A 25,114-nucleotide genomic window follows, 5' to 3' on the forward strand; every position below is an offset into this window, starting at 1 on the left:
CTCCTGCAACTTTAATATTTCAGTTGTTACCACTAGAAACATCTCAGGATCTGCTGCCAACGTCTTGGGGCCTAATTTCACAGGAAAACTTCACATGAGTTCATTTCACACGTCTGATGTATAAATAAATATAAATAACAATCACCATGACATCATGACAGACACCATGTGAGGTCAGTGCATAAATATGAACATGCTGAAAACTCTGTGATATTTCGATTTGTTTTGCTGTTTCCTCCAAAGACAAGGTAAAAATTTGTTCCCACAGTGTCACACACACTGTGGGAACGCCCCCGTTACAGGCCTCGGTTTCCCCCTCTGCTGGTCAAGGGCCGTAAAGACTGGTTAAACGTGATGTCTTGTGTTCTCTCCCTTAGGTGAAGCCAATCTGCGGTAATCTGATGGATCTGATCAATAGGGGGAGGAACCATGTCTCTCTCTCTTTCTGACACCTTCTTCTTCTGTATGCTTATACCAGAAGCTGACTTTAGACCTCAGTTTAGCCCCGACTTCAACAACAGTGTCACCATCTTTGATTCATTTCCTCCTCTGAGTGTTGAAGATTGCACTGTAGCTTTCTATGTGGCAAAGATTCACTTGAAGCCTTTGACACAGAGATCCTCAACCATGTCTGCTTCTGTTAATTTAATACACAGTCATGGCATTTGGCACATGTCATAGCACTTGTACCAAAATCTAATGTGGAACAAAGGTACTGTCTGCTGAGTCTAACTCTGAGGCCTATTTCATGTCTTGGAACCAACCAGTCAATGAATTAAAATGTCATGATTCATCCATTTATTTTCAACAAGTATCCCAAACTAATAAAACAGCAGTGGTTCTTTATATTTCATTTGAAATAGGTGACAGAAAATGAGCAGAGCAATGTGATTGAGAGAGGTGAAATAAAAGTGTTATATGAAGGAAAGCAGAAATAATACATCAGTAACTCTTGTCTGAGCTGCAGGTGGATTCAAGATGGAGTCTAAAGGAGTTATGTCTCCCTCTGGTGGTGGTTTACATTCAAAACCCAGTGAGAGAATGAGTGTCGATGTCCACAGTGAAGTTTAATGTTACTGTTTCAGTGTTTATAATACTTTGAGTGAATCAATCTGAATATGAATCGATATGATTCCAGGTGATGTTTACACACAATATGTGAAATGTCGGACACAGTGTAATATAAATATAAATCCACAAACTGGGATTCTTTCATTTTTCGCAGTAACTTGTAAGAAAATAATGGACACACAGTAGAACAGTAGCAAATGGAAAGAAACAAATGAACTAAAAATCACAGATGGGTGCAGATAAGTGTCCTTTATAATTAGCAGTGTGTGATATGTCGACAACTTTTGACATAACAAAGAACACATGAAGAGGAACTATGATAAGTGACAAAATCATTTTCCGGTCTTGAACTGTTGTCAGTAAACAACATATTCTCGTCCAGGCCTCTGTGTCTTTTAGCATGAACTAACACCTTGAATGAGCTCACAGTGAAGGTGTGAACTCAGTGTTTTTTTACTTGAGTGTAGAGATCCTCTGGACCATCAGCAGTCTGTATGAAGCTGTTTTCTGTCTGAAACACTTTGACCTGTGTGTACACCGTGTCCTGCTGCTGTCCACTGTCCTGCACTGAGATAGAGGAAGGTTCAGGTCTCTGCTGGGCGAAGTGGACATCTTCATAATGGATGTCAAGCTCTTCACTGGTTTGAAAAAAATGAGAGAAAAAAGACAAGACCAGACTCACTTCTGCATTTACCTTCAACATTCAGATGACGTGAAATTTGTAGAATAATCAAAGAAATAAAAAGAAGACATGTGAGGTAAAACCCTCTGAGGAACATAAATACATGACTGTAGGATGTTTGAGCAGCACCTTAGCACTGTCTGTCTGTGCTGCACCTTCTCTCACCACAAGTGGGAGCTCACCGTCCTGAAATATACATCACACTATTTACATGTACAGTATGGTGTTCCTTCCTCACTTTAACCAATCACAACCTCTGTCTGTGGGCCAATCATTTTGTCTGCTGTCATTTTAAAAACTCCTCCTTTCTCTGCTGCTCTCAGTTCTCATTTCGCTGTCAGATCCATTCAGCCCTCCTCCACCTCACTGATGTCTCAGCATCCACACCTCCTCGTTCTTCACTCCTCCTCCACTACTACCAGGGTCTACACTCTATCAGTTAAGTTTATGTTTCTGTACAGCTTGTTGAATGAACTTTAACTACATCAGCTGATCTAAGCTCTGTTCCTGCTCCATGTTTTATTATTTATTATGGTTTAGGTTAGTTGGTTAGTCAGAGCTCTCACACAGGAAGTAGATGCATTCACACAGAAATGAACCAGACATAATCTCGACAGTGGACAGCAACAGGACACGATGTACGCACAGGTCAACATCAAGAAACCAGCAAAGAGATTAACACAGACTGCTAACGATACAGATTATCTCTATGCCGAAGTCAAGAAGAAATGAGAAGTGTGTTTTGTTTGTGTAGAGACTCAGATTTAATGTGCTGCAAGTTTTGTTCATGCAACTCATTTAACAAAGAAAAAAAGACAGGAAAATGTCCTTTTCCTTGCTGATTGTTGTTCATATATTTCCAGCTTCTCGCTTTAATTCACTCCTGTTTCTGATAACATGTTAGGATTCATCTTCTCTTCTTATTGCTCAGTTTTATTCTTTGATGCATTTGGCTCTAATCTTCATGGACATATTTTGTTGTTTGAGTTTTTTTCATTATGGAGGTAACATCTTGGAAAGTTCAAAGTGTGTGAACCTGCAGTCAATAAATAAAAGGAAGTTGAGGTATTTCCAAGTTTGACTACAAGTCCTCTGTAGTCCATTTCTACACATACAGATGAATACAGCCTCTTACTGTGTTAACCAGCATGTCTGCATTCATTAAAATAGTGTTGAGATTATGTCTGGTTCATTTCTGTGTGAATGCATCTACTTACTGTGTGAGAGTTCTGACTAACCAACTAACCTAAACCATAATAAATAATAAAACATGGAGCAGGAACAGAGCTTAGATCAGATGATGTAGTTAAAGTTCATTCAACAAGCTGTACAGAAATATAAACTTAACTGATAGAGAGTAGACCCTGGTAGTAGTGGAGGAGGAGTGAAGAACGAGGAGGTGTGGATGCTGAGACATCAGTGAGGTGGAGGAGGGCTGAATGGATCTGACAGTGAAATGAAAACTGAGAGCAGCAGAGAAAGGAGGAGTTTTTAAAATGACAGCAGACAAAATGATTGGCCCACAGACAGAGGTTGTGATTGGTTAAAGTGAGGAAGGAACACCATACTGTACATGTAAATAGTGTGATGTATATTTCAGGACGGTGAGCTCCCCCTTGTGGTGAGAGAAGGTGCAGCACAGACAGACAGTGCTAAGGTGCTGCTCAAACATCCTACAGTCATGTATTTATGTTCCTCAGAGGGTTTTACCTCACATGTCTTCTTTTTATTTCTTTGCTTTTCTACAAATCACACTGATTCAGAAAAGAAGGAATTTCAGTCTCCACACACTTAATCAATTTGAATCAAATTTTTCCAGGAAGCTTAATAATAATAGTCGATCAGTTATAAACAACTACTCAACATGAGTGTGGCAGAAAAGCCACAGTGAAGTTTCCAGAAAGCAGTGGTGTGAGGTGAACGGAGAAAATGAAGTAAACTTTGTTCAAACAACAGAGAAAGAGGGAAGGACGTCAAACAAGTGACAGACTTCCTTTATGTTTTCAGTTAGTTTGAGTCAGTCTGGTGTCAGGATGATCTCAAATCATCCTTCTCTGTCTCGTTACTTTTAATAATTGAGGTGGACAAAAATAAAACATAATATGTGCAAAACATGAAACATGTGCATTCTGAGGGTGTCCTGTAATGTCTGGCAACAGAATATTGTTAGTGGGGGCGTTTGAGGGGAGGGTCCTCTGTGGATCATCCCACAGATACTTGATCAGTTTGGGATCTTGTGAATTTGGAGGCCAGGTCAACACCTTGTGCTGTTCTTCATGATTTTTTAGTTGTTCCTAAACTGTATTTGTGTGTGTGTGTCAGGCTGCATCCTGCTGGGGATGGCTGCTGCCATCAAGGAGTGTCATTGCTATGGGGTGGGGGTGCCTGGTCTGGTCTAGGTGGGTGCTACATGTCTAAGTAACATCCACATGAATGAATGCCAGGTCCAAAAGTTTGAATTCGTCATTAACGCCTGATGAGCTTAAGTGTCCACAAATTAATATGTCCTGAATAACACAAGATAAGCAGGAAGTCATGTGATATGTTGTGGCTGTACAACCAAACCAACTGTGCTCACAGTCTTAATGTATAACGTCCGCCTTCTTTCAAAGTAGGTTTAACAGGGAAGTTGTTACTTGGTCTCTTTCTGATCTGCTCAAGTTCAAAACCACTGATATCAAAACGTTCTACAGTCTTTGTTTCACCTGCAGACTCATCTGGTAAGAAACATGTCACTACTTTTTATATTTTAATGTTTTAACCAACATGTTTGTTATTTTACTGCTTTTCTGCAACTCTTGGAAACGCGTGTTGTGGTTGGTTCGGATTGCGTAAGCCAACGCTTTATTTCAAATACAGTGTAAATCATCACGTAATTATGTCAATTTCATATTTAAATTCAACTCTACTGATGTTGTCAGATACTATTAATGATGTAGGACAGTCTGGTTGTTCATGAAGAGTTGAACATGTGAATTTAAGGAACCTCTTTGTTCTTTTAAAACGATATTAAACATCCTTTCAACTTAAATGAAAGCTCTAAATGATGCCTTTATGGAAAATGTAAAAATAAAAAAAGCTTCTTTATCTAGTTTAGCCTTTTAAACCTCTGTTCCTTATAGAGATACATGTACACACACATTTAGTCTGAGGCAGACAAAGTCAACAAGAGGATAGTCATAGATATGTTGGATTTGCTTTGATATGTTTTCAGTGACAGGTGGGGGTCCCCTGTGGGGTCTCCTACAACTATTAACTAAAGTAAATTCCACTAGAATCACATTAATTTATGTTTGCTAGCAGAGCAGTGAGTCCAGCTCTGTTGTCTGCTGATCAAGTTTAGAGGAGAAATGAACCAATTAACTCCAGAATCACCTCTGAAAACACAGATAAGAAAAGTATTTTGTTGTATTTAGGCGTGAGTGTCATCTTTAAGTCTCGGCTGGCACTGCAAAGAAAACAGAAAAAGTCACTAAATTAATAAACATCTATGAGTGAGAGATTTAATTAAAATGGTTAGGAGCTTGGTGCTACTCAGTCTCTCCTCTGCAGAACACTTTCTGACCATCAACAGCTGCAGGAAGAAGAAGCTACCCATCTGTAAGCCACCCTGTGGTGAACAGTTTGCACAAGTTCTTTACAATAAATAGTGCAAGTCATGTTTCCTGAACATTCTGTTAGTTACAATCCAATAAATATCTTTAAAATCCTCCTCATCATGTTTAAAATAAGGTCAGTGTTAAAGCGTACCTTCATGAGGGAACTCCTGTGTCCATAAACTCTGACTAAGACAATAATAATCTCCACATGTGTGTCTGCCAGTGAGAGGGAGACTGTGGTGGTGGCATGATGAAACTGAAAGGCTGCCAGTCAAAAGAGGAAATCCAAAAATTATTTACAGAAAATGTCTCCGTGTGTGACGACACTGACTGAAGGGAAGCTGAACACAGTTTACATCTCCACATATAGCTGCCCTCAGTCGCTTCTGTTCCAACATGACTTCAGCTAAATATACAGGAAACTAAAATGTTATGATGGACTGGCAAATAGATATAATGCTTTGTAAAAGCATAAGGATCAGAGATAATACAAATAAAAATTAAAATAATAGAACATGTACCGATCAGCCAAAATATTATGACAGGTATTCAAATGTGTGGATGTTGTGAGAATGGAATATTCTGCTGGGAAACATTTGGACTTGGTATTCAAATGTGTGGATGTTACTTAGACATGTAGCACCCACCTAGACCAGACCAGGCACCCCAAGCCCATAGCAATGACACTCCTTGAAGGCAGCAGCCATCCCCAGCAGGATGCAGCCTGACACAGGCACACACACAAAAACGCTTTAGGAACAACTAAAAAAAAAAAAAACCATGAAGAACAGCACAAGCTGTTGACCTGGCCTCCAAATTCACTAGATCCCAAACTGATCAAGTATCTGGGATGATCCACAGAGGACTCTCCCCTCAACATATATCAATATAACAAACAACAGTGTAACTTGCCATAATTGTTGTTGTTCATGTTGACGGTCCAGAGGATCTCTACACTCAAGTAAAGAAACACTGAGTTCACACCTTCACTGTGAGCTCATACAAGATGTTAGTTCATGTTAAAGGACACAGAGGCCTGGACGAGAATATGTTGCATTTACTGATCACAGTTCAAAACAGGAAACTTAATTCTCCACAGCCTGCAGCTCATATGTTTTTTCTCAGCCATGATGTTATCAAAGTTCCTCTTTGTGTTCTGCCTTATAAGTATATCATTGCATCTACAGTAGATATAAATATTGAAAAGCTGTGATCGACAGTAAGTGACAGTTGTGAGACAGTGAACGTAACTGGAAATTAATAAACCATTCACACCCTGATCAGCTCAACATGACCATGAATTGCTTATTGTTTATTGTTTATTTGGATCCCCATTAGCTGCAGCAGAACTGCAGCTATTCTTCCTGGGGTACTATTGGTGACTTCCTCGTTCACAGAGATGAAGCAGCAAGGATGAAGACTTCTTGTATTTTTGCATTTATTCAGTGATAACTTGCAGAAGTAATAATAAAAAAAAAAATAAGTCAAGTCTGGATGTTTCCCTTTACACCACGACAACTAAACAGAGAAGTTGGTTATTTGATCTGCTGCTGATCAACTGAAATTCACAAATAACTGGATATTAAAACCATATTGTTTGTTTCTTTTTAACTGAAGATTTATTTGGTAAGAAAACTATTACTATTCTTTTAAATGTAATTTTTTTAACCTGAGAGAAAACAAATGATATTTTTTAATTTTTGTCTTTGTTTCCAGTTTAGGAGATGAGTGTGATGGCAGCCCTGTGTGTGAACGTGGTGACAGTCAACATGTTACTGAGTGTCTTCTTTCTTTCAGGTCAGCTGTTTGTTCAGTCTCTTTTATTTGGAGACATTACTTGAATCATTTCTAGTTTGAAATATTTTCTACTGACTTTGTTCAAAGGGTCTACATGTAACATGCTGCAGATGAACTGGAGTTTGTGTCTCATCAACTTTCTGTTCAGGCACATTTTGATCCACATGATGTTCATCATTAGTCTGGTTTTACAGGTGTTTGGGCTGATTGTGATTCAGGCCTCTTCATTACTGCACCAAAGAAGATGAAAGCACTGAGTGGATCTTGTTTGAAAATCCCATGTAACTTTAGTGAGAAACCAGGAAAAGAGGAATTTAACAGCAGGAGAGAAACCTTCGGAGTGTGGATTAAAAATAACTCAAATTTTTGGAGTTATCCACATAATGTAGTCTTCAACAGTAGTGGGTCAGTTAACATCTCTCCGATGAATATTACTGGAGACCTGAGTAAGAAAAACTGCGCCACTCTGTTTTCTAATATAAACACAAGTCATTCAGACACATACTACTTCAGGATTGAGAACTGGCCGTTCAGGTCAACAGCTGTTTGTGATCCTCTTCAAATAACAGTTAAAGGTAAGGCAGGTTTTATTAATTTCAATTGATTTTTAACATAATGTGAAATATGTTTCATCTTCAGTCAATACATTCTGTAACCCTTAGATATCAACAGTAAAAATAAGTGGAATGATTAAAAAAAATTAAAAGGTGAGCTTTACTAACAATAAAATAAATTTTTTCACAACTCAAAATAAAATAATGAAATTTAGGGAAAATACTGGTACAACTCTAATTAATAAATAGTTCAATACAATAATACGTGTTTGATGTGAAACCACAGATTCTCCTTGGAGACCCACAATTAATATCTCAGGTGATGTGAAGGAGAAGGAGTCTGTCACTATAACCTGCTCAGCTTTCACTCCCTGTCCACACTCCCCTCCTCAACTCACCTGGAATCTCCAACAAGACCCTCACTACAAAATAGAGGAAAACACAGATGGGACCTTTACAACTAAAATCCAGGAGACCATCACTCTGTCAGACACACATGATGGATACAACATCAACTGTTCTGTCAGATATCCTGTGAATGAAGGAAAAGACGTCAAGACAGCAGAGACACAAGAGACTCTCAGTGTTTCATGTAAGACAACCAGAGTTTGTTGTTGGATCCTGTCAGCACATGATGATTCATGTGATGTCAGCTGTTTGTGATGAATAAAGTCAATCTCTGTCACATTTTCCTCAGATGCTCCTAAAGACACCTCAGCATCCATCAGTCCATCAGGTTTGGTGTCAGCAGGTAGCTGGGTGAAGCTGACCTGCTCCAGCAGAGCCAAGCCTCCCGTCAGACGCTTCACCTGGTTCAAGAACAGCAAAGATGGACCCATGATCGTATCTGAAGTACACTTCTACAACTTCAGTGTGACTGAGGGAGGAGGTTATTACTGTGTGGCCTCAAATCAACTTGGTAACCAGACGTCACCATGGATTCATCTGAATGTTGAAGGTAAATATCATTGCTGAAAACATTTCAACTGACTCAGTTTGACTCTTGATGTTCCTTGTTTCACATTTCATTTTGGTTTGAGCAGATTTACTGAAGTGCTTAAGACTGTGGTTCATAATATACAAGTTTCATCAGGAGATCAGTTTAAATTTGTCAAGTCTGCAAAGAGCTGGAATGAAAGTTGATGATGATTTAGAGTCAAATAATCTTCTACTAAGGAGAAGGTAACCATGCTGTGTTATTTCTGATGATCCAGGGTTTGGGGTTGATGTCCATGTTCCAGTTACAATCCTGGGAATTGTAATTCTCTACAGTACAATCATCATCTTTGAGTGGTGAGACAAACTTTTCTCTGATATGATTCTGGAGATCGTTTGTTTTTAAATGTTCAGTGTTTAACATCTGTTAATATTTATTCATCTTCTCTTTTTCTTTCAGCTGGTTTAGATCAAGATTCTCCAACAAACCAGAGAAGGTAAGATAGCTGAGATTGTTGTTGTTATTATTATAATAATTATCTAAACAACTGTACTACCTGTGAAGTTAAGCCATAAATCATCATCACATATTGAACTGACCTCTCCCTCTGTTGTTCCTTTACCACAGGACACAGAAGAAGAAGACGATGTCAACAGAGTGATTGAGATTCAATCTTCATGAGCCACAAGGAGAGGAGCAAGATATCAAGTTCATTGTCAGTGGAATGATTTATTATTTCTGATTCCTTGTTTATACCTGCACATGTGTTACTTATTTAGTGAAATGTGGGGTTTTGTTTAGTGGATCACAGCATCATCCAGGTCTGTACATGTGAAATAATGTTGTTTTGTAGAAGATCAAGAACTGAATATGAAATTGTATTCAGATGATCTTCAGTGTTGATGATTTTTTTTTTCTTTTATGGAGAAAACGCTGAATCAAATACAGCTTCATCAATAATCTCTATAAGATGAATGTACAGTAATTTTATTTTGCCTTCCTGATTGTTGTTCATATGTTTCCAGCTTCTCGCTTTAATTCACTCCTGTTTCTGATAACATGTTAGGATTCATCTTTTCTTCATATTGCTCAGTTTTATTCTGTGATGCATTTCGCTCTAATCTTCATGGACATAATTTGTTGTTTGAGCTTTTTTCATAATAGAGGTAATGTCCTGCAAAGTGCAAAGTGTGTGAACCTGCAGCAAAGAAAAGGGAAGTTGAGGTATTTCCAAGTTTAACTACAAGTCCTCTGTAGTCCATTTCTGCACATACAGATGAATACAGCCTCTTACTGTGTTAACCAGCATGTCTGCATTCATTAAAATAGTGTTGAGATTATGTCTGGTTCATTTCTGTGTGAATGCATCTACTTCCTGTGTGAGAGCTCTGACTGACCAACTAACCTAAACCATAATAAATAATAAAACATGGAGCAGGAACAGAGCTTAGATCAGATGATGTAGTTAAAGTTCATTCAACAAGCTGTACAGAAACATAAACTTAACTGATACAGTGTAGACCCTGGTAGTAGTGGAGGAGGAGTGAAGAACGAGGAGGTGTGGATGCTGAGACATCAGTGAGGTGGAGGAGGGCTGAATGGATCTGACAGTGAAATGAGAACTGAGAGCAGCAGAGAAAGGAGGAGGTTTTAAAATGACAGCAGACAAAATGATTGTCCCACAGACAGTGGTTGTGATTGGTTAAAGTGAGGAAGGAACACCATACTGTACATGTAAATAGTGTGATGTATATTTCAGGACGGTGAGCTCCCCCTTGTGGTGAGAGAAGGTGCAGCACAGACAGACAGTGCTAAGGTGCTGCTCAAACATCCTACAGTCATGTATTTATGTTCCTCAGAGGGTTTTACCTCACATGTCTTCTTTTTATTTCTTTGATTATTCTACAAATTTCACGTCATCTGAATGTTGAAGGTAAATGCAGAAGTGAGTCTGGTCTTGTCTTTTTTCTCTCATTTCTTTTCAAACCAGTGAAGAGCTTGACATCCATTATGAAGATGTCCACTTCGCCCAGCAGAGACCTGAACCTTCCTCTATCTCAGTGCCGGACAGTGGACAGCAGCAGGACACGGTGTACACACAGGTCAAAGTGTTTCAGACAGAAAACAGCTTCATACAGACTGCTGATGGTCCAGAGGATCTCTACACTCAAGTAAAAAAACACTGAGTTCACACCTTCACTGTGAGCTCATACAAGATGTTAGGTCATGCTAAAAGACACAGAGGCCTGGACGAGAATATTTTGTTGACTGACAACAGTTCAAGACCGGAAAATGATTTTGTCACTTATCATAGTTCCTCTTCATGTGTTCTTTGTTATGTCAAAAGTTGTCGACATATCACACACTGCTAATTATAAAGGACACTTATCTGCACCCATCTGTGATTTTTAGTTCATTTGTTTCTTTCCATTTGCTACTGTTCTACTGTGTGTCCATTATTTTCTTACAAGTTACTGCGAAAAATGAAAGAATCCCTGTTTGTGGATTTATATTTATATTACACTGTGTCCGACATTTCACATATTGTGTGTAAACATCACCTGGAATCATATCGATTCATATTCAGATTGATTCACTCAAAGTATTATAAACACTGAAACAGTAACATTAAACTTCACTGTGGACATCGACACTCATTCTCTCACTGGGCTTTGAATGTAAACCACCACCAGAGTGCGACATAACTCCTTTAGACTCCATCTTGAATCCACCTGCAGCTCAGACAAGAGTTACTGATGTATTATCTCTGCTTTCCTTCATATTTCACCTCTCTCAATCACATTGCTCTGCTCATTTTCTGTCACCTATTTCAAATGAAATATAAAGTCCCACTGCTGTTTTATTAGTTTGGGATACTTGTTGAAAATAAATGGATGAATCATGACATTTTAATTCATTGACTTGGTTCCAAGACATAAAATAGGCCTCAGAGTTAGACTCACCAGACAGTACCTTTTTTCCATGTTAGATGTTGGTACAAGTTCTATGACATATGCCAAATGCCATGACTGTGTGTTAAATTAACAGAAGAAGACATGGTTGAGGATCTCTGTGTCAAAGGCTTCAAGTGAATCTTTGCCACATAGAAAGTTGCAGTGCAATGCTCAACACTCAGAGGAGGAAATGAATCAAAGATGGTGACACTGTTGTTGAAGTCGGGGCTAAACTGAGGTCTAAAGTCAGCTTCTGGTATAAGCATATGGAAGAAGAAGGTGTGAGAAAGAAAGAGAGACATGGTTCCTCCCCCTACTGATCAGATCCTTCCGATTACCGCAGATCAGCTTCACCTAAGGGAGAGAACACAAGACATCACGTTTAACCAGTCTTTACAGCCCTTGACCAGCAGAGGGGAAAACCGAGGCCTGTAACGGGGGCGTTCCCACAGTGTGTGTGATGCTGTGGGAACAAGTTTTGACCTTGTCTTTGGAGGAAACAGCAAAACAAATCGAGATATCACACAGTTTTCAGCATGTTCATATTTATGCACTGACATCACATGGTGTCTGTCATGATGTCATGGTGATTGTTCAGATGTGTGAAATGAACTCATCTGAAGTTGTCCTGTGAAATTATGCCCCAAGACGTTGGCAGCAGATCCTGAGATGTTTCTAGTGGTAACAACTGAAATATTAAAATTTTAGGAGGATCCTTTGAGTTTTTCTTCGCTGAACTCTAAGATGTAAAAGTATAAGATAGTGATATTGAAGTGAAGTGATATTTTTCTATCCAAGTTCTTGTTACAATATTTATTGTGAATCTTACATATGTAATCGGAGCATTTACACAAACACAATAAATCTTTGCTGCAGAACAGAGATACAGAGATACTCTGGGTTGCCAGGTCATCAGCATGTTTTCATTTATGTGCTAACCTCGTGTTTGTAGTTTCGCTGTTATTTATATATCAGACGTGTGAAATGAACTCATCTGAACGTGTTCTGTGAAATTAGGCCCCAAGACGTTAGCAGCAGATCCTGAGAAGTTGTATGGAGGGTTCTTCCATGGATTGAACGGATGCTTGATCAGATTTGGTTCCACTTCTGGTGCTCATATGTTCATCATAAAGTCTTTATTTTAGCATTTTATCAAAACATATTCACAGTACAGTTGGATAATGAATACAGGCTTAAAGTGGAGATTCTCAGTTGTAATTTGAGGTGATCAGATCAACCTGAACCAGAATGAAGGGAAGAATTAAGTGTGTCTGTCCATTTATCTTATTTACAGGAAACATTTGGCAAAAAATTAAAAATAATTGCATACATTGGTGTCATGCACTGCATACAGAGAATAGATGCACACCCACTGGTCTTGCAGTGACAGTGCAGGTGTCTTTGAGTGGTGCATGGGATTGATTCACTTCAATAAATGAGTCATTCACACCCTGATGAGGTCAAGGTGCCACAAAAGATTTTCTTTCTCTTTCTCAGGATTGAAGCAGGAAGGATGAAGACTTCTATTATTTGATCTGCTGCTGATCAACTGATATTCAGAAATGACTGCATGTTTGGTTTAATCTGAGGATCTATCACGTAAAAAATAACCAGCTATTTCAGGTATGTAACCTTCTGTGCAGTCCAAAGAACACACAACCTGCAGAAACAATATTATTTCACATTATTTCACTTAAAATCTTTTGCTTTTTCCTCAGGTTTATGTCCTTAAAACATTTCACCTGTTGACCTCAGATGAGCCTACATGTACTGACAGATTCGTATGTGAACATTTACATTTGACAGACTGTGTTTTATAGAACAGAAAACTTCCTCTAAAGCAACAAACTCTACTCGGTGGTGAGAATTGGAGACTGCACATCATCCACACTGGTCCTGAACACAGGAACGCTGCAAGGCTGTGTGCTCAGCCCAGCTCTCTTCACACTCTTCACACATGACTGTTCTACCATCCATCCCAGCTCAGACAACAACCTTGTTCTGAACACCAGAAAGACCAAGGAGGTCACTATGGACTACAGGTGGTCAAGGACAGAGCATGCTCCTCTCCTCATATAAGGGGAGGTGGTCGAGCGGGTCAATGACATCAAATTCCTGGGCAATCACATCACATCTGACCTGACCTGACCTCGTCTGTGAACACTCCACACATAGTGAAGAAGGCCCAACAGAGGCTTTTCTTCCCCAGGAAGCTGAAGAGGGCTGGACTCTCCTGTCGACTACTGACAAACTTCTACAGGACCACAATAGAACCCATCCTCTGTCTCGGTGTGACCGTGTGGTATGGGAGCTGCACAGCACAGGACAGGAGGGACTTAGATTGGGTGTTAAGAACTGCACAGGGGATTGTGGGGGTCCTCTCCCAGATTTGGGCCATGGACTGTTTGTACCTCTTCCTTCAAGGAAAAGGTACAGAAACATCAGAACAGACTGAGAGACAGCTTCCTCCACAGAGCTGTGAAATCATTCATTCATTCATTTATCTTCTGTCACTGCTTGTCCTGTGAAGGGTCGCGGAAATCATTCACTTTTATTTTATTTCCTAAAGCGTTTTTGTGTGTGTGTCTGTGTCAGGCTGCATCCTGCTGGGGATGGCTGCTGCCATCAAGGAGTGTCATTGCTATGGGGTGGGGGTGCCTGGTCTGGTCTCGGTGGGTGCTACATGTCTAAGTAACATCCACATGAATGAATGCCAGGTCTAAAAGTTTGAATTAGTCATTGACACCTCATGAGCTTAAGAAACCACAAATTCACATGTCCTGATTAACACAAGATAAGCAGGAAGTCATGTGAGATGTTGTCGCTGTACAACCAAACCAACTGTTCTCACAGTCTTAATATATAACGTCCGCCTTCTTTCAAAGTAGGTTTAACAGGGAAGTTGTTACTTGGTCTCTTTCCGATCTGCTCAAGCTCAAAACCACTGATATCAAAACGTTCTACAGTCTTTGTTTCACCTGCAGACTCATCTGGTAAGAAACATGTCACTGCTTTTTATATTTTAATGTTTAAACCTACAGGTTTGTTATTTTAACGCTTTTCTGCAACTATTGTAAACGTGCGCTGTTGTTGGTTCAGATTGCGTAAGCCAACATTTTATTTCAAATATAGTGTAAATCATCACGTAATTATGTCAATTTCTATTTAACTGCAACTCTGCTGATGTTGTCAGATACAATTAATGATGTAGGACAGTCTGGTTGTTCATGAAGAGTTGAACATGCAAATTTCTGGAACCTCTTTGTTCTTTTTAAACAACATTAAACAACCGTTCAACTTAAATGAAAGCCCCTAAATGATGCCTTTATGGAAGCGTCTTTATCCATTTTAGCCTTTTGTCCCTGATTGAGATACATGTACACACACTTTTAGTCTGAGGCTGACAAAGCTGACAAGAGGATAGTCTTATATATGTTGGCTTTGCTTTGATATGTTTTCAGTGACAGGTGGGGGTCCCCTGGGGGGTCTCCTACAACTATTACGTAAAATAGCTTCCACTAGAATCACATTAGTTTATGTTTGCTAGCAGAGCAGTGAGCCCAGCTCTGTTGTCCGTTGATCAAGTCTGGAGGAGAAATGAACCAATTAACTCCAGAATCACCTCTGAAAACACAGTTAAGAAAAGTATTTTGTTGTATTTAGGCGCAAGTGTCATCTTTAAGTCTCGGCTGGCACTGCAAAGAAAACAGAAAAAGTCACTAAATTAATAAACATCTATGAGTGAGAGATTTAATTAAAATGGTTAGGAGCTTGGTGCTGCTCATTATCTCCTCTGCAGAACACTTTCTGACCATCAACAGCTGCAGGAAGAAGAAGCTACCCATCTGTAAGCCACCCTGTGGTGAACAGTTTGCACAACTTCTTTACAATAAATAGTGCAAGTCATGTTTCCTGAACAATCTGTTTCTTACAACCCAATAAATATCTTTAAAATCCTCCTCCTCATCTTTAAAATAAGGTCAGTGTTAAAGCGTACCTTCATGAGGGAACTCCTGTGTCCATAAACTCTGACTAAGACAATAATAATCTCCACATGTGTCTGCCAGTGAAAGGGAGACTGTGGTGGTGGCAGGATGAGACTGAAAGGCGCCAATCAAAAGAGGAAATCCAAAAATTATTTACAGAAAATGTCTCTATGTGTGACGACACTGACTGAAGGGAAGTTGAACACAGTTTACATCTCCACATATAGCTGCCCTCAGTCGCTGCTGTTCCAACATGACTTCAGCTAAATATACAGGAAACTAAAATGTTATGATGGACTGGCAAATAGATATAATGCTTTGTAAAAGCATAAGGATAATACAAATAAAAATTAAAATAATAGAACATGTACCGATCAGCCAAAATATTATGACAGGTATTCAAATGTGTGGATGTTGTGAGAATGGAATATTCTGCTGGGAAACATTTGGACTTGGTATTCAAATGTGTGGATGTTACTTAGACATGTAGCACCCACCTAGACCAGACCAGGCACCCCAAGCCCATAGCAATGACACTCCTTGATGGCAGCAGCCATCCCCAGCAGGATGCAGCCTGACACAGACACACACACAAAAACATTTTAGGAACAACTAAAAAAAAAAAAATACGAAGAACAACACAAGATGTCAACCTGGCCTCCAAATTCACTAGATTCCATACTGATCAAGTATCTGGGATGATGGACAGAGGCCCCTCCCCTCAACATATATCAAAAAAACAAACAACAGTGTAACTTGCCATAATTGCTGTTGTTAATGTATTGTGCAATTTCAAGAAACTACAAATAACTACAGGTCTGTTCACAGAGTCAAACAGGTGAAGAGATCTTGAATTATCAGACGAAGACGTCCTGCATGAAGACGTCCACTTCTCTCAACAGAGACCTGAACCTTGCCCTGTCTCAGTGCAGGACAGAAAACAGCTTCACACAGACTGTTGATGGTCCTACACTCAAGTAAAGAAACACTTTTCACACCTTTAGTGTGAGCTCATACAAGATGTTAGTTCATGTTAAAAGACACAGAGGCCTGGACGAGAATATGTTGCTTTTACTGATCACAGTTCAATGACAGGAAACTTAATTCTCCACATCCTGCAGCTCATATGTTTGTTCTCAGCCATGATGTTATCAAAGTTCTTCTTTGTGTTCTGCCTTATCAGTATATCATTGCTTCTACAGTAGATATAAATATTGAAAAGCTGTGATCGACAGTAAGTGACAGTTATGCGACAGTGAACGTAATCGGAAATTAATAAACCATTCACACCCTCATCAGCTCAAAATGACCATAAAAGGTGACTTCCTCATTCACAGTGATGAAGCAGGAAGGATGAAGACTTCTTGTATCTTTGCATTTATTCAGTGATAACTAGCAGAAGTACAAAAAACTAAGTCAAGTCTGGGTGTTTCCTTTTACACCACGACAACTAAACAGAGAAGTTGGTTATTTGATCTGCTGCTGATCAACTGAAATTCACAAATTACTGAATATTAAAACCATATTGTTTCTTTCTTTTAACTGCAGATTTGGTAAAAAAAAAAAATGTTACTGTTTTTTAAATTTAAATATTTTAATATGAAAGGAAGCACATGATATATTTTAATAATCGTCTTTGCTTCCAGTCCAGGAGATGAGTGTCATGGCAGCTCTGTGTGTGAACGTGGTGACAGTCAACATGTTACTGAGTGTCTTCTTTCTTTCAGGTCAGCTGTTTGTTCAGTCTCTTTTATTTGGAGACATTACTTGAATCATTTCTTGTCTGAAATATTTTCTACTGACATTGTTCAAAGGGTCTACATGTAACATGCTGCAGATGAACTGGAGTTTGTGTCTCGTCAACTTTCTCTTCAGGCAGATTTTCATCCACATGATGTTCATCATTAGTCTGGTTTTACAGGTGTTTGGGCTGATTGTCGTGAAAATTCAGCCCTCTTCATTACTGCACCAAAGAAGATGGAAGCACTGAGTGGATCTTGTTTGAAAATCCCATGTAACTATAGTGAGAAACCAGATAAAGGGTTTAACAGCAGCAGAGAAACCTTCGGAGTGTGGATTAAACATGACTCGAGATTTGGCCTAAATCCAAATAATGTAATCTTCAACAGTAGTGGGTCAGTTAACATCTATCCAATGAATATTACTGGAGACCTGAGACAGAAAAACTGCACCACTCTGTTTTTTAATTTAAACACAAGTCATTCAGACACATACTACTTCAGAATTGAGAACGGGCCGTTCCGGGCGACAGCTGATTGTGATCCTCTTCAAATAACAGTTAAAGGTAAGACAAGTTTTATAATTTCACTTTCCTTGAATGAAATGTGAAAGCAGTTCTACCTTGTTCCTTAAACTCTAATGCTCAACATTCTCAGTAAATTTGTTATGCTCAGTATGTAGGAGGAAAAACGAAAACAACTAAAACTGATGTGAAATTTTGCACAAAACCACAGATTCTCCTTGGAGACCTCCAGGACCCTATATTAATATCTCAGGTGATGTGAAGGAGAAGGAGTCTGTCACTATAACCTGCTCGGTTTTCACTCCCTGTCCACACTCCCCTCCTCAACTCACCTGGAATCTCCAACAAGACCCTCACAACAAAATAGAGGAAAACACAGATGGGACCTTTACAACTAAAATCCAGGAGACCATCACTCTGTCAGACACACATGATGGATACAACATCAACTGTTCTGTCAGATATCCTGTGAATGAAGGAAAAGACGTCAAGACAGCAGAGACACTAGAGACTCTCAATGTTTCATGTGAGACAACCAGAGTTTGTTGTTGGATCCTGTCAGCACATGATGATTCATGGGATGTCAGCTGTTTGTAATGAATAAAGTCAATCTCTGTCACATTTTCCTCAGATGCTCCTAAAGACACCTCAGCATCCATCAGTCCATCAGGTTTGGTGTCAGCAGGTAGCTGGGTGAACCTGACCTGCTCCAGCAGAGCCAAGCCTCCCGTCAGACGCTTCACCTGGTTCAAGAACAGCACAGATGGACCCATGAACGTATCTGAAGGACACTTCTACAGCTTCAATGTGACTGATAGAGGAGTTTATTACTGTGTGGCCTCAAATCAACTTGGTAACCAGACGTCACCATGGATTTATCTGAATGTTGAAGGTAAATATCATTCAGTATTCATTTTTCTGAACCCACTCAAACACAGTAAGAGTTATATCTGGTTTCATTATATCAATACGTCCACATTAAATCATGTCTTGTTTTAGGCTTCTCACACTGGGAACCAGTTCTTGGAGGAATCATTGGGATCATCGTACTCATCTGCTTGATCATCTTTGTTTGGTCAGTATCACATATCAAAGCAGCAAACATGACTCAGTTACTGTCGCTGACATTTTAGCTGCACATCCAAAAACATCTCTTTCCCATCAGTCTTAACATTTTACTGTCAAATATATTGACCCTAAAACACAGTATAGTTCATCTAACAGCCTCTGATGTTTTCCAGGTGGTTAAAGTCAAGGCATCAAACTCAACAACAGACTCAGGTTTGTAATGACTAAACTTCTCTGTAGTCTACCTGACTCAGTGTTTAGTTACTTTATATATTATCTCTATCAGAGCAGTCTACTCAACGTATTCAAAAAGTAAAAGTAATTACTTAATAAGGAAGGATTCAGGTGAAGATCTTCCTCACTAAACATCACATGTGGTTCATTTCTTATAGAGTCAAAGAGGTGAAGATCTGGTTATTGAAGAACCTGCAGGTGAAACAGAAGAAGAAGAAAACATCCATTATGGAGAGATCAACTTCTCCCAGCAGAGACGTGACCCGTCCTCTGTCTCAGTGCAGGACAGTGGACAGCAGCAGGACACGTTGTACGCACAGGTCAACATCAACAAACCAGCAAAGAGATTAACACAGACTGGTAACGACGCAGATTATCTCTATGCTGAAGTCAAGAAGAAATGACAAGTGTGTTTTGTTTGCGTAGAGACTCAGATTTAATGTGCTGCAAGTTTTATTCATGCAACTCATTTACAAAGAAAAAAACAGACAGGAAAATGTCTTTTGCCTTCCTGATTGTTGTTCATATATTTCCAGCTTCTCTCTTTAATTCAATCCTGTTTCTGATAACATGTTAAGACTCATCTTTTCTTCTTATTGCTCAGTTTTTTTCTTTGATGCGTTTGGCTCTAATCTTCATGGACATATTTTGTTGTTTTTATTTTGTTTTTTTCATAATACAGGTAATATCTTGCAAAGTTCAAAGTGCGTGAACCTGCAGTCAATAAAAAAAAGGAAGATGAGGTATTTCTAAGTTGAACTACAATTCCTCTGTCGTCCATTTCTGCACATACAGATGAATACAGCCTCTTACTGTGTTAACCAGCATGTCTGCATTCATTAAAATAGTGTTGAGATTATGTCTGGTTCATTTCTATGTGAATGCATCTACTTCCTCTGTGAGAGCTCTGACTAACCAACTAACCTAAACCATAATAAATAATAAAACATGGAGCAGGAACAGAGCTTAGATCAACTGATGTAGTTAACGTTCATTCAACAAGCTGTACAGAAACATAAACTGAACTGATAGAGTGTAGACCCTGGTAGTAGTGGAGGAGGAGTGAAGAAGGAGGAGGTGTGGATGCTGAGACATCAGTGAGGTGGAGGAGGGCTGAATGGATCTGACAGTGAAATGAGAACTGAGAGCAGCAGAGAAAGGAGGAGTTTTTAACATGACAGCAGACAAAATGATTGGCCCACAGACAGAGGTTGTGATTGGTTAAAGTGAGGAAGGAAGACCATACTGTACATGTAAATAGTGTGATGTATATTTCAGGATGGTGAGCTCCCCCTTGTGGTGAGAGAAGGTGCAGCACAGACAGATGTTTCACCAATAACTCCGAAAAGGGATTTAGACAACACTTGCACCCTTAACCAGTTTGAATCAGATGTTTCCGGGAAGCTTAATATACGAATAATAGTTGATCAGTAGATTGATGACCACTGATTTCAGATCTAAACTTTCTTGTAGAGTCCAAAGAACACGACCTACATTTGCTTTATCTTCAGGTTTATGTCCAAGATAAGCAGGAAGTCATGTGATATGTTGTGGCTGTACAACCAAACCAACTGTGCTCTCAGTCTTAATATATAACGTCCGCCTTCTTTCAAAGTAGGTTTAACAGGGAAGTTGTTACTTGGTCTCTTTCTGATCTGCTCAAGTTCAAAACCACTGATATCAAAATACTCTACAGTCTTGGTTTCACCTGCAGACTCATCTGGTAAGAAACATGTCACTGCTTTTTATATTTTAATGTTTTAACCTACAGGTTTGTCATTTAACTTCTGTTCTGCAACTTTTGGAAATGTGTGTTGTTGTTGGTTCGGACTGCGACAGTCAGCATTTTATTTCCAATAAGGTGTAACCCATCACATAATTATGTCAATTTCATATTTAAATACAACTCTGCTGATGTTGTCAGATACTATTTATGATGTAGGACAGTCGTTCATGAAGAGTTGAACATGTGAATTTAAGGAACAACTGTTCTTTTAAAACAACATTAAGCATCCTTTCAACTTAAATGAAAGCTCTAAATGACGGCTTTATGGAAAAGGTAAAAACGAAAGCTTCTTTATCCATTTTAGCCTTTTAAACCTCTGTCCCCTATAGAGATGCATGTACACACACGTTTAGTGTGAGGCTGACAAAGCTGACAAGAGGATAGTCATAGATATGTTGGCTTTGCTTTGATATGTCTAGAGGAGAAAAGAAACAATTAACTCCAGAATCATCTCTGAAAACACAGATAAAGATCTTTAAAGCAAAGATTTGATTAAAATATGTTACTGTCACATAGTTTTTGTCTTTGTTTCCAGTCTAGGATGAGTGTCATGGCAGCCCCGTGTGTGAACGTGGTGACAGTCAACATGTTACTGACTGTCTTCTTTCTTTCAGGTCAGCTGTTTGTTCAGTATCTTTTATTTGGAGACATTACTTGAATCATTTCCAGTCTGAAATATTTTCTACTGACATTGTTCAAAGGGTCTACATGTAACATGCTGCAGATGAACTGGAGTTTGTGTCTCATCAACTTTCTCTTCAGGCAGATTTTGATGCACATGATGTTCGTCATTAGTCTGGTTTTACAGGTGTTTGGGCTCAATGTGATATGGATTCAGCCCTCTTCATTACTGCACCAAAGAAGATGGAAGCAATGAGTGGATCTTGTTTGAAAATCCCATGTAACTATAGAGAGAAACCAGGAAAAGAGTTTGACAGCAGCAGAGAAACCTTCGGAGTGTGGATTAAAAATAACCCATATTTCGGCCCAAATCCAAATAATGTAGTCTTTAACAATAGTAAGTCAGTTAACATCTATCAAATGAATATTACTGGAGACCTGAGTCAGAAAAACTGCACCACTCTGTTTTCTAATTTAAAGACAAGTCATTCAGACACATACTACTTCAGAATTGAGAACTGGCCGTTCAAGGCAACAGCTGTTTGTGATCCTCTTCAAATAACAGTTAAAGGTGAGACAGGTTTTATAATTTCACTTTACTTGAATAAAATGTAAAAGCAGTTCTACCTTAGTCCATAAACTCTGTAATGCTAAACCATCTCAACAGTTTTTCTTATGGTCAGTACAAAGGAGGAAAAATGAAAACAACTAAACCTGATGTTAAATTTGCTCAAAGCCCCAGATTCTCCTTGGAGACCTTCAAAACCCAGCATTAATATCTCAGGTGATGTGAAAGAGAAGGAGTCTGTCACTATAACCTGCTCAGCTTTCACTCCCTGTCCACACTCCCCTCCTCAACTCACCTGGAATCTCCAACAAGACCCTCACTACAAAATAGAGGAAAACACAGATGGGACCTTTACAACTAAAATCCAGGAGACCATCACTCTGTCAGACACACATGATGGATACAACATCATCTGTTCTGTCAGATATCCTGAGAATGAAGGAAAAGACGTCAAGACAGCAGAGACACTAGAGACTCTCAGTGTTTCATGTAAGACAAATAGAGTTTGTTGTTGGATCCTGTCAGCACATGATGATTCATGGGATGTCAGCTGTTTGTGATGAATAAAGTGAATCTCTGTCACATTTTCCTCAGATGCTCCTAAAGACACCTCAGCATCCATCAGTCCATCAGGTTTGGTGTCAGCAGGTAGCTGGGTGAACCTGACCTGCTCCAGCAGAGCCAAGCCTCCCGTCAGACGCTTCACCTGGTTCAAGAACAGCAAAGATGGACCCATGAATGTATCTGAAGGACACTTCTACAGCTTCAATGTGACTGATGGAGGAGGTTATTACTGTGTGGCCTCAAATCAACTTGGTAACCAGACGTCACCATGGATTCATCTGAATGTTGAAGGTAAATGAAGAAATGAAGTCAGTCTGCTGTCGTCTTTTTTCCCTCTTGTTTCTTTTCTGATGTTCTATGTCTACTTTAGTTTCACTTGGTTTTATTTTCTATGAACAGAGAGCTCGCAGACTTCAGTTACTGGGATTAATCTGACTGTTGAAGGTAAATATCATTCAGTATTTATTTTTCTGAATCCACTCAAACACAGTAAGAGTTATTTCTGGTTTCATTATATCAATACGTCCACATCAAATCATGTCTTGTTTTAGGCTCCTCACACTGGAAACCAGTTCTTGGAGGAATCATTGGGATCATCGTACTCATCTGCTTGATCATCTTTGTTTGGTAAGTATCACATATCAAAGCAGCAAACATGACTCAGTTACTGTCGCTGACATTTTAGCTGCACATCCAAAAATATCTGTTTCCCATCAGTCTCAACATTTTACTGTCAAATATATTGACCCTAAAACACAGTATAGTTCATCTAACAGCCTCTGATGTTTTCCAGGTGGTTAAAGTCAAGGCATCAAACTCAACAACAGACTCAGGTTTGTAATGACTAAACTTCTCTGTAGTCTACCTGACTCAGTGTTTAGTTACTTTATATATTACCTCTATCAGAGCAGTCTACTCAACGTATTCAAAAAGTAAAAGTAATGATTTAATAAGGAAGGATTCAGGTGAAGATCTTCCTCACGAAACATCACATGTGGTTCATTTCTTGTAGAGTCAAAGAGGTGAAGATCTGGTTGTTGAAGAACCTGCAGGTGAAACAGAAGAAGAAGAAAACATCCATTATGGAGAGATCAACTTCTCCAAGCAGAGACGTGACCCGTCCTCTGTCTCAGTGCAGGACAGTGGACAGCAGCAGGACACGGTGTACGCACAGGTCAACATCAACAAACCAGCAAAGAGATTAACACAGACTGCTAACGACACAGAATGTCTCTATGCTGAAGTCAAGAAAAAATGAAAAGTGTGTTTTGTTTGTGTAGAGACTCAGATTTAATGTGCTGCAAGTTTTATTCATGCAATTCATTTAACAAAGAAAAAAACAGACTGGATGATGTCATTATTCATTTGTGTTTCATTTATCACCATGTCCATATCTATGTGCTGACCTCACATACAGCAGATGTTGTTGTGTGATTTATAACATAAAACATTGTGTCTTATTTTCTTTTTCCTTCCTGATTGTTGTTCATATATTTCCAGCTTCTCGCTTTAATTCACTCCTGTTTCTGATAACATGTGAGGATTCATCTTTTCTTATTATTACTCAGTTTTATTCTGTGATGCATTTCACTCTAATCTTCATGGACATATTTTGTACTTTTTTTTTTCACAATAGGTAACGTCCTGCAAAGTACAAAGTGTGTGAACCTACAGAAAAAAAAAAAAGGAAGTTGAGGTATTTCCAAGTTTAACTACAAGTCCTCTGTAGTCCATTTCTGCACATACAGATGAATACAGCCTCTTACTGTGTTAACCAGCATGTCTGCATTCATTAAAATAGTGTTGAGATTATGTCTGGTTCATTTCTGTGTGAATGCATTTACTTCCTGTGTGAGAGCTCTGACTAACCAACTAACCTAAACCATAATAAATAATAAAACATGGAGCAGGAACAGAGCTTAGATCAGATGATGTAGTTAAAGTTCATTCAACAAGCTGTACAGAAACATAAACTTAACTGATAGAGTGTAGACCCTGGTAGTAGTGGAGGAGGAGTGAAGAACGAGGAGGTGTGGATGCTGAGACATCAGTGAGGTGGAGGAGGGCTGAATGGATCTGACAGTGAAATGAGAACTGAGAGCAGCAGAGAAAGGAGGAGTTTTAAAATGACAGCAGACAAAATGATTGGCCCACAGACAGAGGTTGTGATTGGTTAAAGTGTGGAAGGAACACCATACTGTACATGTAAATAGTGTGATGTATATTTCAGGACGGTGAGCTCCCCCTTGTGGTGAGAGAAGGTGCAGCACAGACAGACAGTGCAAAGGTGCTGCTCAAACATCCTACAGTCATGTATTTATGTTCCTCAGAGGGTTTTACCTCACATGTCTTCTTTTTATTTCTTTGCTTTTCTACAAATCACACTGATTCAGAAAAGAAGGGATTTCAGTCTCTACACACTGAATCAAT

General features: G+C 39.1%; 3 protein-coding genes across 3 annotated transcripts; all 3 read left to right on the plus strand.

The window, feature by feature from the left end:
• The first annotated feature begins 7,115 nt into the window (after positions 1 to 7,115).
• On the plus strand, positions 7,116 to 8,844 carry LOC311503832 (sialic acid-binding Ig-like lectin 10). The gene is made up of 4 exons (XM_084566723.1): positions 7,116 to 7,149; positions 7,344 to 7,724; positions 7,990 to 8,295; positions 8,401 to 8,844. The coding sequence occupies exons 1-4, from the start codon at positions 7,122 to 7,124 to the stop codon at positions 8,676 to 8,678; spliced, it is 993 nt and encodes a 330-aa protein (XP_084422849.1). The 5' UTR covers positions 7,116 to 7,121; the 3' UTR covers positions 8,679 to 8,844.
• A 1,733-nt stretch (positions 8,845 to 10,577) lies between these two features.
• On the plus strand, positions 10,578 to 19,549 carry LOC311503731 (sialic acid-binding Ig-like lectin 13; the record flags this gene model as incomplete). Its single annotated transcript, XM_084566605.1, has 7 exons — positions 10,578 to 10,585; positions 10,631 to 10,811; positions 17,489 to 17,885; positions 18,055 to 18,369; positions 18,475 to 18,735; positions 18,843 to 18,889; positions 19,304 to 19,549. 7 exons carry the CDS (start codon positions 10,578 to 10,580, stop codon positions 19,547 to 19,549), a joined length of 1,455 nt encoding a protein of 484 aa, XP_084422731.1.
• A 2,210-nt stretch (positions 19,550 to 21,759) lies between these two features.
• On the plus strand, positions 21,760 to 23,942 carry LOC311503732 (cell adhesion molecule 3-like; the record flags this gene model as incomplete). The annotated part of the gene is made up of 6 exons (XM_084566606.1): positions 21,760 to 22,123; positions 22,295 to 22,609; positions 22,715 to 22,975; positions 23,236 to 23,311; positions 23,478 to 23,517; positions 23,697 to 23,942. The coding sequence occupies 6 exons, from the start codon at positions 21,760 to 21,762 to the stop codon at positions 23,940 to 23,942; spliced, it is 1,302 nt and encodes a 433-aa protein (XP_084422732.1).
• Positions 23,943 to 25,114: the final 1,172 nt, after the last annotated feature.

The sequence above is a fragment of the Chelon labrosus genome, assembly GCF_963514085.1.
Source record: "Chelon labrosus genome assembly, chromosome: 18".
Classification (NCBI taxonomy): Eukaryota; Metazoa; Chordata; class Actinopteri; order Mugiliformes; family Mugilidae; genus Chelon; species Chelon labrosus.

Coding starts and splice junctions, on each gene's coding strand:
- LOC311503832 (XM_084566723.1), top strand. CDS start 7,122: ATGTTACTGAGTGTCTTCTTTCTTTCAG. Junction 7,725..7,989: donor TCTTCAAATAACAGTTAAAG/GTAAGGCAGGTT, acceptor GTGAAACCACAG/ATTCTCCTTGGAGACCCACA. Junction 8,296..8,400: donor AGAGACTCTCAGTGTTTCAT/GTAAGACAACCA, acceptor CATTTTCCTCAG/ATGCTCCTAAAGACACCTCA.